The 14,017-nt window shown below is 37.2% G+C and overlaps 1 protein-coding gene across 1 annotated transcript in view; it reads right to left on the reverse strand.

Annotated features, from left to right (window-relative positions):
* Positions 1 to 12,599: 12,599 nt before the first annotated feature.
* The window catches only part of kif5aa (kinesin family member 5A, a), a 42,360-nt gene continuing 40,942 nt past the window's right edge, over positions 12,600 to 14,017 (reverse strand). The window contains exons 28-29 of the mRNA XM_052142895.1: positions 13,732 to 13,823; positions 12,600 to 13,631 (exon numbers count right to left, since the gene is read on the reverse strand). Of these exons, the coding sequence (XP_051998855.1) occupies positions 13,745 to 13,823 (79 nt within the window). The 3' untranslated portion in view covers positions 12,600 to 13,631; positions 13,732 to 13,744. The remainder of the gene's footprint in view (positions 13,632 to 13,731; positions 13,824 to 14,017) is intronic.

The raw sequence follows: 14,017 nt of genomic DNA on the forward strand, positions 1-14,017 counted from the left end.
GCGCACTGGCCCGCCTCTCACTGTTTACTACGCAGTGTACGTGCTGACTTAATATGGAGGACCAAGTCTGTCAAAATTTAAAATAAATAAATATATGTGAAAATAATTGTAAAACAAAACCCAAAAGTACACAAAATAAATAAATTAATTTTCAAATGTGACATTATACTTTTAGTTCCGTATTTGTGTATTTATTAATTTATTTCCACATTAATTTATTTGCTAATTTATTTATTTCCAAATGTATTTATTTATTCATATATATATATATATATATTGCCTAGTTTTTATTTACACGTTTATTTATTTTTACATTTATTCATTTCCACATTTGTTTATTTCTACATTTCTTTGTATGTATGCTAATAAGGTGGTGTGTTTTCTACTTCAGGCATAGCAATGGAACACAGTATTTCAGAGTAAATTTTGGTCGTTGTTGTTGAAAAAATGTAATATAAGTTGACTTGAAATATAGCTACAGATGGGCGCCGGTGTGGATGTTGGGTATATGAGCTTGGGTTTATTAAAGGTTGGTGCCATGGGCTTTATTTAGCCTTCAGTTCAAAAAGAAAAAAAAAAGCTTGTTTGTCAATCCATTACATTTATTGTATGTTCCTTTCTATTTGTTCCCTTTCACACATTCTAGATCCATTTAGTGAGTGTACTTGTTCAAAATATTATAAGTCCATTATGCTTCGCTGCAGTCAGTCGCGGACGCTGGTAGTAACAGCATATACGAGAGCATCATGGGACAACCCACTCCGGCATATAGATGAGCATTCTGTTTTGCTCCATGGTCCTATATCTGTTTCATAGAAATCACGAAATATGGACTATCTGCTATAAAAGCATGTTTTTTTTTTTTTATTTGTGTTCATTTACTGTACATAAGTAGATTATCACTGCATACTTATATACATACAAGCATATTTTTTTATTATTTTACTGTCTGTTACTTAAATCTCTTACTTTGCATATACATGTTATCAGGGGTGCCTGCAGGATTTCATCTGTGATCACTCACAGGAACCTGGCCAAGTAAAGAAGTGTATCTTTACTGTCTACAGATAATTTTTTTGCAGAAACCAAAGTGTTAAATTCTGGTTACTTTGAGATAATTTTTATATATTCTTCAATATGTGTATTAACATTTATGAATCTATTTCCTAAAACAGCATTTCTAAAAGACTTGTTCACGAAACACAGCACTAGTTGAAGTTTCATAAAGTTACCTTTCAAATGATTGTAGACATATCCACTTCATCCATAGCTCTGTTTTACTCCGTGAGAAACCATCTGAACTAAATCTCACTGGTGGCTATATTCTCTCCTCTAGAATCTTTTTTTTTTTTTTTTTTTTTAAAAAAAGATGGAGTTATTTTTTACAGCCTTATGGCTTTTCTTAATTCACTATTTTCCAGCAAGACTTAATGAAGTCATGTGCTGACTTACATTTATATTATTGTTCTTGGCAGATACCTAGATACCTTTACCAAAAACTTAAACAGGTTGTTAAAACTATAGCTCACCTCAAAATGTTATTTCTGTTATCGCTAGCCTACTCAACCTCATGAATTTCTCTCTTTTGTGAAGCACGATAGAATTATTAGGCAGATTGCCAGACTAAGTTACCATTCACTTTCACTGCATCTTTTTTTCCATACAATGAAAGTTAATTTTCAGACTAACATATCCTTTTGAGTTCCACAGAAGAAAAAATTTAATACAAGTTTGCAAAAATGTGAAGTGATGACAGAATTTTCATTTTGGGTGAACTATCCTTGTAAACTAGGCCACTGTGTTTCTCTCTCTCTCTCTCTCTCTCTCTCTCTCTCTCTCTCTCTCTCTCTCTGATGACAAGACACACACAAACACACACACACTTGTTGGGTTTCCATGTTTTTCAGGGACTTTCCATAGACATAATGGTTTTTATACTGTACAAACTATATATTCTATCCCCTAACCCTACCCCTAACCCTCACAGAAAACTTTCGGCATTTTTACATTTTCAAAAAACATAATTTAGTATGATTTATAAGCTGTTTTCTTCATGGGGACAAAAAAAATTTCACCACAAGGTCAAATATTTCGGGTTTTACCATCCTTAAGGGTAAATTTGGTAAATTTTATAAATACACACACACGCGCGCGTGCACACACACAGCCTCCTCCTTGAACCAATCAGTGTCAAGAGTGCGACGCTGAGCGATCGTCTGCCCGCAGAGAGACAGAAGTTTAGTCGATCTGGACGCGGAGACGGACGCAAAGTATACACGGCACAATAATTGCTTATATATCGGACTATTGATGAAGTGTTGTGCGTGAATGCATGAAGTAATTTTCCAGTTCTATGTCTCTGTAACCATTTGTGCATTAAAAGCACGTTATTAGCAATTGTTCACCGTGTATTATGCCCGCTAGTAATTAAGTCTATATACAGTAGCTGATCCTGGCAAAGGTGATATAGGCAGGCGCCTAGGGCGGCAACGCTCTCTGGATCGATCGCCCCTGCACAGAGCTCGCAAGATCACAATGGGGAAATGTGCCCCTAGTTGTTCCTAACAGGCTACTCAGCTTAAAAGGCTCTAAATGGTTAGGATTATAGATGTTCATAATGCATTTTTACATTCTGAACAAACAGAAATCAACAATAATCAACAGTGCAGGTACACCGTGACACAGGATCGACTCAGTGGTCTTGAGAAAATAAGTACCAACCTGATTGCTGGTAGATTTGACAACGTCATTGATGATTTTGCATCAATGTAAACTAGGAGGGGAGGATTCAATTTGAAATTAGGAATTATGTTATAATAGCACAAGCAGCAATATAAATACTTACAGCAATGTAAGTATTCTGCCAGTATGTACACACACACACACACACACACATATATATATGCAGGTGGTGGCAAATTATCATTTTTGTGTGTAATATGTGCCAGTTGTTGAGGTGAAGTGAATCCGTTAGTCATTGTTTACATATAACTGCGCTCTATGATCGCTCGTATTACCACTACAATACTCAAGCTAGGACATTGTTTTAAACGGCTTTAAATGAACAATTTCAGGATTAAGGCTCAGTGCAGCTGAGAGACAAAACAGACTGTTTGACAATTTGACAATTACATTACAATTTGGACTCATTGTTCATATACTTATGTCTGTATTATTCTCTGTTTTGTAGAAAACTACACATAGCTCATCACACAATTTAAATCACAACCGTAACAACAACAGGCCAGTCAATTGAGTGTGAATGTTGGCAATTAAATGGGTTATTCCCACCATCTAACCAGACCCCTTGTGGTGGGTCAGTTCCCTGATCTAGCAACTCATTGGCGAATGGTATAATACTGCCAATAGCTAATCGTTTGCTACAATCCCTTTAACAATCAATGCTCACAAGTCAAATGCACTGAACATGTTAACAGATGAAATCCTAAAAGAGGGGACCTTGTTGCTAAATCAGTTATGATGCTTGCTGAAAGACAATAACGTGTACTGTATATTTAAAATTATATTTGGAATATTATGCATGTATACTAAAAGTATTCATATTATTAATATTTATACTATAACCGGTACATATGGCATACTTATATTATTAAACTTGACTAATTCACAAAGGCAGAGAAAAAAACCTGTATAGCCTACGTCAGATGATGGATATGAGGGATGTGACAGGTGTTGGGTGATGAATTCTGTTTTAAGCATTTCTCTTCACTATGAGTAACTACAGAACTCTGTTAGCATTACACACAAGCCTTTCTTGTCAAAGGTGCTGTTTTACAAGGGTGCACCATGATGTGACGAGACAAAACTAAATCGCTCCAATGTTGCATGCTTGCACTGTATAAACAAGCGTCACTTGCTTGCAGAGATGCAGTATAGTATTTTCATGTTAAATTAACAGGTTTATATAGGTGTAATCTTTCATTTCAGCAAATGTGGAACTTCTTTTGCGCACTTTACGCTCACATTAAACTCGACAAGCATACGGAATGCTGCCTGAGAGAGAGAGAGTGAAAGAGACGCGGTATGTGCGCCCTGATGAAAATTGAGAGTTCATGGCAAATTTGCAGCAAATTTTCTGCTCGTTATTTTCACATGCAAATGAGCTTTGTGGCAAACTTGCTGCAAATTGTCAATTATTGCCAAAGGTTTGCCAGAGGTTCACCACTACCAGTAAATATCTGCAAACTTCTGGCAAATATTTGTGGCAAATCAAATGAAAATAACGAGCTGCAAATTTGCAACTAGTTTAGATTTTTTGTAATGGCCACTTTACCAGAGTTAAAAATGCAGGTTAATGAAGCTATATGAACAAAGAAAAGTAGTATTGCCAGAAAATACTTAAAATAAAACCAGTATTGCCATGGTAATACTGGCAACGGCAGCTACGGATCACAACATCATACCACTCGAATCAAAAGATGACTCGACCAACAATGTTTCACTGTTATTTGTATATTTATGTGTGTACTCCATTTTTCGATTCATCATTTATTTTATATTGTGTTTTTATAGCAAATATTCATAGTGATTCACTAGTAAAAATGCTCTGTTTTATAATGTAATGCAGACGTTTTCATTACAAATTATATAATCAGAATAACAATCTGTGTAAAAGGTACTTGTATAAAATGTGTCTGCAACCCCCCTCATTACAAATTATATAATCAGAATAACAATCTGAGTAAAAGGTACTTGTATATGTTCTCAAGAACATGTCATGTGAATTTTTTGTTTAATTAGTCTACAAAAAGAATAAAATCTATTAAAATACTCTTAAGTGCCCATTCACTCTATTAAGATGCTTCACTCATTTGCCGTCTGCAGCTGAAAGCCATTCACACATCAAGATATTCCACTCTTATCATAATTTTTTTGTCTGTATTTTACCACTAACACTTTTTATACACCTATATTTGCAGTAGTATCAGTTGAATGGGTGCATATTAGGGCAATGTACAGCATGTAATCGCATTAGCGTCATGAATTCAGAATGTAAACATAACAAATTACACATTATCTACTGCTGAGCAAAGAAGCAATTCACCTTAGGTATGCCAGGGCCTTGAGGGGGACACAACCAAAGTTGTGTGAGGTTTAATAGCACTTTAAATTAATAGCACTATATAAATAATATAATAATAGTTAAAATTAATCTTTCACATTTTTACCACACCCGATCCCTTATCAGGCTAATTAAGGGATAAAGGCCAAATGCGGAAGGTTGTGCGTGAGAGAGAGAGATCGATTACGGGCAGCTGTCCGTCCTATGTGTGTGTTTGTGTCTTTTGGTTTCAGTTTTACATTAAACTATTATTTATATTGTCAAGCAGGTTCTCGCCTCCTCCTTTCCATTGTTCCATTTAAAGCACCTTTAAAGCAATACAAGTTGAGCTCAATCAACAGCATTTGTGGCACAATGATGATTACAACAAAAAACTTTTTTACTTGCCTCTAGTATACAAAAAAAGTGCTGTAAATGTAAAAGTAAAGATACTGCTGGGTAGTATGGATTATAGGTAATCTGGATGACATATTCAGATTCTAAAAACCAAGTACTTGTAATTAGATTGCATTTCATTTAAAAATGCTCATAATCAGATTATAAATGCTTTTGAATGAATTACATGATTACATATTAATCATGCAACAGCAGTAAATAGTTCAGAATTTAGCAAAAAGTCTTCTTTTTTAATATTTTAAAATTGTATCTCTTAATCAGCCAACCGCTGATATACTGTAAGTTTGGTAAGTCTTTGAGTGTTTTTAGAAGAGAATTTCACACACAGACCTGATACTAGCCTCTATAGCCATGTGACTATAATTACACTGAAGATGGTGCTGTCTCTTTCAGCATTTGACCACTGGATTTACAAAAATAATTTAACTTTTAAGAGACACAGGGCAAAAATATTGCTGTGCAATGTAAACTCTACCTCCTGAAACTTGCTGAAACAATGTTGTACACTTCAAACGATTCCACATCAAATCTAAAGAAACATTTGGAGATGTCCTTGCATGTATGGTTTCTCAACTTTACATAGCATAGTCGAACCAACTCCTGATGGACACATTTGAATTATTATTTAAATGATCATTCTGTGTGTCATATTACAATGTGTCCCTATGTATTTGGAAGGGTTCTGTCAATCCAATACATCAAAATGCACAAATATGCATAATTTTATATTCACAATGCAATCCACACATGAATGCTGAAACGATTGCATTAGTGTGGTTTCAGTTTCTCAAATCGCTTTTGTACTCCCCTTCAAAAATGTTAATTAATGCACTTTTGCTTTTGTGATAACTTTTGAGACCATTTTTGTGACATCGCTTGACAAATATAACTGGTCTTATCTGTTAGCACACATGGATGGTGTTTGAAATGCAGAAATTGCCAGAGTAAGACCACGTTTGGCTAGTGTGTGACACCCTTGTCACAGGTATATTTATTTTTATGCATATGAATATTTCATTTTCATTATGCATGTAATTATTTGGTTGTCATGGTATTGCCTACCATTATACACCTGTACTGGACTGTAATTTGAAATCAGAACCAGATTACAATTTAGAAGTAATATTTTCAGCACTGAGGTCAGCCACAAGATGTAGAATTTCTACATGTTAACATGATTTAGTGTGATAAATTAATAACCTACTGCTAACTAACCTTATCTGTGTGAATAAGATCAGTGTTCCTTTCAATTCAGTCATTTCGATGGTGCGTCTTTAGCTGAAGATTTGGGAACTCCTCCAAGGAGTGACACTCTTTGAAGCCCTTACTGAGTCACAGCTATTTCATTGGCAAATGGCACTTTGTGAGCGCATGAAAAAACGTTCTTGACTCGATGAATGTTTTTTAACTAGCCGACACGACTCCAAGACCCGTCGCCCTGTTCCGTTCTTTACCGAGTTGCACGAATAGCTGGTTAAGACATGGTGCTCTCCCTAGTCAGCGAGAGTGTATTTCTTTGGTGCAGCGGCCTTCATGTCTCTTGATCGAGCCATGCAGAGAGGATATACAGTGCTTCCCCTGGGCCAAGCTGCTTTGACCCTGCATACCATGGCGGTTTTGAAGGCTTACCAGGCAGACCTGCTGAAGGACATGGATGAAATCGGCCCAAACCAAGAGTCACTCAAAGAAAATGTGTAACCCCACAGACCTGGCACTGCTGTTGAGCATCATCTCTGGTTGAACTTTTCAGAGATACTTGACAAGGACAAGACCTTTCTACTCAATGCTCCAATGTCGCAACAGTGACTCCTTGGTGATTCCATGGGTTCTTTCACTGGGAGAGTCCAGTCAGCAAAGAAGCAATAGATTGCATTCATGCACACCTTGCCTAGGCGAGATAGTAAGGTGGTGACCAAGTATGTGTTCCCTGCATTGCACTTGCTAAACCAAGTGCTGTACAAGGTTCGGGAAGACAAGGAAAGCGTGCAGTTGATTATGCCGGAGTGGCCAAACCACTCTAGGTTTCCTTTACCAGGCGAATCTACGCCTTAAAGTGGTTCCTTAACGCTGAGTGGTGTTCCTCCCATGGCTGTTACAGACCGCTTTTTGAGACTTCCTTTCTGATTTTTTTTTTTTTAAATGTTCTGTCAGATCTAGTAGTTATAATGGATAGAGCTTTAATTTTTGGTGCCTTCATCATTCACATAGATACAAAAATGACACATTGGGATTATCATTTATCAATAGTCTCAAATTTGTCAGATCCAACTCATTTCCATTATCATATGCTAGATTTAACTCTGTCTCATGGGGTTGATGTTTATAATATAGCAATTCTGACACAGTGTGATGACTTCTCAGATCATTACCTCGTCTCTTACATGTTGCGCTTAGCTAAGGTCACTCAATCTACAACACACTATTGGTAGAGATATTCTTTCGACCAGTAATATTCTTACAGATCTGTCCTAAATATCAGTATGCCAAAACATTCATAAACAGTCACAGAAAATATGGATACATACGTCTCTACCACTCTAGATAGTGATTCCCCCCTTTCATTAAAGATAGTTAAAGAGAAAGGCCCTGCACTGTGTTACAATGACATTACTCATGCTCTGTAGACATGCAGCAGCTTCAGAAATGGAACGCAGGAAGAAGAATACAAAATTAGAGGTATTAGGTGGTCCATGGAAGTATAGTGTCTCTAGCTATGGCAGTCTCTGAAAGCTGCCAGGTCTACATAGTTTAGCAAACTCACAGAAAATAAATATAACAATCAATTCTGTATGGTGGCTAAATTCACAAGGAACAAAGCTTTGACTGAACCAGATATTGCATTGCAGCACAGAAGTGACAAATTTCTTTATTTATAAAATTGTAAGGCTAGAAGCCTAGGCTGCTGTTTTGAACCAACTAAAAGCAGTTGAAGGATGATGTGTTCTTAGGGGGCTTTCACACTTGGTTCGATTGCCTGTTCCGAACCCGAGTTCGATTGCTCCCCCCTCCCCCCTGCCCCCGATGGACTGTGTTCACATTATATATTTGTATCCGAACCGCGGTACGCTTGCGTCATCAAGCTGCAGCTGGTGCGTAATTGTGTTGCTTGATAACCGAAATGAAAAGGCGTCAAAATTCAATGAATAGACTTGCTCGGTTCACATTTGTTCTTCTTTTTTTTAACCTTTGGTTTTGTTTTCAACATCAAGATACAGAAACACACTTGCGTCTGTCTGCCGCAAAAATACTGAAATCGTTCAAAAGACAGCGGGCTGTCCGCCGAAGACAATTTTTGCGAAGGCAAGCAGAAATCATCTCTCTGCTTGCAGTGCGTGTGAATGTGCGTCAATCCCGCTTTTCGTCAAGGTAAGTGTATACACACACACGCACGCACGCACGCACGCACGCACGAAAGTAAACTCTTTCCGCTCATTTTGAAAGTGACGCGTGTGAGACTGACAACCACATTATACGTCATCAATAGCGGTTCACTTCCGCAGTTTGGTTCGATTGCGTTCATATCAGCAGCGAACTGTACTGGAGTTCACATGAACCGTACCCCAGACCACCTTTTTAAGCGGACCCGAGTACGGTTCGCGGGTGCGCACCCGAGTTCGGAAGACAGCGTTCACATCATCCAAACGAACCGAACTCTGACGTCATTCGAACCGGGGTGCGCACCAAAAGTGCTAGTGTGAAAGCCCCCTTATTGAATTATTATCTGACTACATAAAGATAAATCTGACTCCAATTAAAGTTAAATTTAGAATTATATTGATTAAAAGGATAATACTTCTAAGAAGTACAGAGGCAATGAAAAGTATGCAGACCTTTTGGAATAAACTGATTTTCTGCATGAATTGGTAATAAAATGTGATCTCATCTTCAAATATAAACAAAGCACAATGTGCTTAAGCTAACAACCCACAAACAATTATAACTCATCATGTCTTTATTGAATACATCCCATTAAACGTTCACAGATCTGTGAAAAAAAAGTGAACGCTTGGATTTAATAACTGGTCGATCCTCCTTTTGTCCCAGAATGATTCAGGAATAAGGACCCAAATGCAGAAATGAGTGAAATAAAAATAATTGTATTAAAGCAACTGAAAACAAAGCAGGTAACACAAAAATATCCCGGAGGAGAGAAAACAAAACATAAACTAGAAAAAGTATAATAACTAAGACCAACCGGGAACAGGAACGGAACAGGATCAGACTGACTAGTAACAGGGCGGGCCTTCACCCTCTGCTCCGATCACGCTGCTCTGCAATGGCTCCACCGCATGAAGGATACTAACGTGCGGATCACCCATTGGTATCTGGCTGTTCAGCCCTTTAAATTCGAGGTGGTCCACAGACCGTGGGTGCAGATGAATGTGGCTGACTTTCTCTCCAGAAATGGGGAGTGGGCAGGCCGGATGAGTCGGTGGTGGGGGCATTTGGCATGGGAGGACATGGTCATGTGTCAGTTTGCGGGTGAGGGAGAGCAGTAAGGCTCGTCTCCTGGGTTGTGAGTTCTCTAACTCCTGTCTCTAATTGTAGTGATGGTAGAGGGAGACCTGAAAAGGTACGCAGGAGTGTCAGTGTGGGAGAGAGAGTGACCAGACAGCACGACAGCCCTAAACTGAAAGAGTGTTTTGTTATTTAGTGCTTTCATTTGTCTGCAAGTTTTTTTTATGTTATCTACAGTTACTGTTAATTGTGTACCGGAGCCATTAATTAAAGACTGGTCCCTCTTTTGCCCACAAACTTAGAACTTATCACAGTGGTTTTTACAGAAGTGTGTCTAGAATTATGGACAGTTGGCTGAGGGTGTTTGAAACACTTAAAACATTATTTTCGAAGCAGGGTGTAACAATTTTGTGCATTAATTTAGAAGCTTAATTTAATTAAAGCAAAAACCAAATTACCTTTTTTTATTTGTGGATTGTGTTAAGCGCTTTCAATGCAGTATATTAATTTCTGTGCATTAAAAGTAACAGTCTTGAAGTAAAAGTGTATTAAAAATAACTGTAATCTAATTACAAACATTTTAAAATGTAATGTAATCCAATCAAGTAATAATTGAACCAGTAAAAGTTTAAGTAGACATGCTAAAACCAACAAAAACTTAAGCCTAAGGAAGAGCACTATGGCTGCAAGCCATTTCAAAACAGCAGTACCAGGCCAGTGGTCTCAGGGCAGAAGTTTACATTTTTTATATTCTTGTTAGTATTTTGCCATTTGATTAGTACCTAAAACATATGAACTGTTTTGTTTCTTGCATTGTTGATCATCATCATTTATTACATCATAATAAATATTATATTATTACGTCTTTTCATTTGATTATTCAAGTGTTTTAACCACACATTTATGTTATTTTGAAGTTATTGTACACATAAATTAGCCTAAATATAAGAAGTAAAACAGCTGATGTGAGTTAAGTGCAAGAGCCTTAATTATTTTTATATTACAATTAAACAGCCTTATGTTGCCGACGTTTGGCTTTCATTGTATGGAAAAGGAGCATGAACATTCTTTAAAATGTCTCCCTTTGTGTATGATGGAAGAAATAAAGCGTATAAAACGTAAAAATAAAACATATTTTTAGTGGTCCAAGCACTGAAGAGTGGCACTGTGACATCTAGTATATTTTGACCTTTTTTTTTGCCATTTTGAGTTTTCTGAAAAACATACTTTTTTAACTCTGTGTATTATTTAGAGACCCTCATGAAAAAATGCTATCAAAAGAAGTTTGATTTGCCAAATAATTTAGAATATATAAGGCAATACATTTTTCACCCAGACTCACTTTATTAGGTACACCCGTACACATACTTATTAATGCGATAATCTAATCAGCCAAACATGTAACATGCATAAAATCATGCAGAAACGGATCAGGAGCTTTCAGTTATTTGCATGATTTTAGGCTGCAGTGGTCACAGGCTCACCAAAACTGGACAGTTAAAGACTGTAAAGTAAAAACTCAATTTCTGCTGAGGTAAACAGATGGTAGGCCCACTGCAGCCTCAGCTTTCTGTTCTTGGCAAATACTGTAAAAGTATTGTTCATTGTTATTCATGTAAAAGTTGCATTCAGTAATTTTGTCTTCATTAAAAACTCCTAAAGACATGAATTGTAATTTTCAATGTATGTAGGAAATCATGACCACTCACATTAAAATGAAGACTCAGTAACCTTATAAAACCTCTGTGACTAGGAGGAGGGCCTGGACGGCTGATTGAGAAATGATTGGTGGCGTGGTCGCGAACCAGAGTTTTTTCTTTTCTCTTTCTTTCTCTCTCTCTTTCTCTCTCTGTCTCTCACCCCTCCCCTCATCCTACCCAGGAGGTGGGGAAGACCAGCTGGCGATGGAATGGCTGAAGGGACAACTCCTCCCCTCCAGGAAGGTGGTGGGAGTAAGTGAGACCAGAGGTTTCCCCAACCTGAATTGTGCGGTGGGTGTATGTGATGAGGAGGAGGGCGTGGCCAGGCTGAGAGGATGCACGCCCGGCACTGTGTTGCCCAATCAGCGGGAGAAAAAATGAGGAGCCGGGGACACCAGGGAGAGAGAGAGAGAGAGACAAACGCAGCAGTGTTTATGTGTGCACTTTTGTTTATGTTAAGTCTTTGTCAGTGTTTTATTTAAAGTCTGTTGATTGTTATTTGGTTCCACATCCTCCTATCTCAAACAAGTAGATACCTGTTACAACCTCTTTTATTCTACATAAAGCAGGGGCGCCTCATGGGGGCTGCATGTTAGTATCAATAGACCAGCCGAATACTACTAGCTTAATTTCAGTAACTGCCTGTTATTGGAAATTTACACTCATAGATTAAATTAATCATGGCTGACTGTGAATAGTAATTTTCTACAATGGCATCTATAACTGAAAACTATGATGCTGCATCCAGGCCACTAGGTGTCACTGTAAGCCTAGTAAAAATAACTGAGTGCACCTTTAATTAATGGACTAATGTTAACAAATGGAACCTTATTTTAAAGTGTTACCCATATTAATTTCTTAAATATTTTACAAAAGATCAAATGGTTTGCCATGTTCACAAACATACAAATGAATTTCTCACACCTCCAAGATGAAAAACCCATTCTATATCACAATTTTCTTGGATTTACATTTATTTCTTTGAACAGGCTTCCAGCAAACTATACATATAACATAAAACAGCCTTCAATAATGATCCAGTATCTTGGGTAAACCAGCAATTGCACAAACTAGTTTTATCTGATTCGCAAGTACTTTCTCTTCTTATCGTGACAGTACAGGATTGCATTAAGGAAGGAGTGAGTAGCGTACATTTCAGTGTCAACTAAATCTATGATTAAAACTTCATCATAATACAGCTTATACAGCCTCAGGCATTGTCTTGATAAATATACAATTGAATCTGTGTCAGTCTGAATGAGAAATGAGAAAAAGCAGGAAATGTATACACACATTCATGTCAGAGACCTTCAAGAGAAACAGCACTCTCAATGACCCTCAATGCTCGTGATTCTCTCATCCTGACTGGCTGATCAGGATGTTGTGAGAGAATTCAGAGCTGTGATTGGTCAGAGCTTTCAGTAGAATAATTGAAGCATTTGGGACATTTTGTAACTCCAGCAACTGTAGATCATAACTAAACTCTTTTTGATACGTTTTGTTGATATATCACAGCCAATATCATCCTTATTCATTGTTGTTGTGAAAACATACTGTAGACACAATGCAAATTAAATAATATGTCAAATGGTTTATGCACACTGGAGGTAGTCAGTACTTGTAATATGTATCAAAAGCTACACAATGGCATACACTGTGTTATATGTATATCTAGTAGTGTGTACTTGTATACACAATGATGAACGTTTGATTTTAAGGCTCAGCCTTTCTCAGACTAAAGGGATGTTATTTATAGGACTCTCTTGTATTCTAATGCAAGCAATATAGATGTATTCAAATATCTATGTGACAAGCTAAGTGTAATTTTATTACTAAACATGACCAACATGCAACGGTGAGCTACACAAGACAGAATACATAATATGAATCATGACGGAGCAAGTATTCTTTACAATTTAAGACAGTACAGAGCAAAGGATTGTGGGAATGAAGGCGACAAGGACTGAATGGCTGCATGCAGAGAACTGGAACATCTGAAGAGAGCAGAGAAATAAACAAGAAATTATAGAGAGTACATTGACTGTAATTGACTGTAGTTTCTAAGCTCATTAAAGTTTGTGTGAGAGTGTTCACCTGTGTTGAATGATTAACTGGCTGCAGTCTGCTGTTGCATGATGTACATTTGTGAAGAATCATCCAGCACACTGCCACAGTGAACATCACTCCTGAAACATCAATGAGTGGAAACGTCATATGTGCATGAACTGTTCTGAATGAACCTTACACATTCAATTCAAATGACATCAGGAGCTGATGATGACAAGCTTCATCAAAATTAACATTCTCTGTTTAGACTTTGTTAACAGAATTTACACTTAAAGTTGCACTCATTAACTTTTTTCAGTGTATCATCTTGGAC

Source organism: Xyrauchen texanus, chromosome 14 (assembly GCF_025860055.1).
Source record: "Xyrauchen texanus isolate HMW12.3.18 chromosome 14, RBS_HiC_50CHRs, whole genome shotgun sequence".
NCBI lineage: Eukaryota > Metazoa > Chordata > Actinopteri > Cypriniformes > Catostomidae > Xyrauchen > Xyrauchen texanus.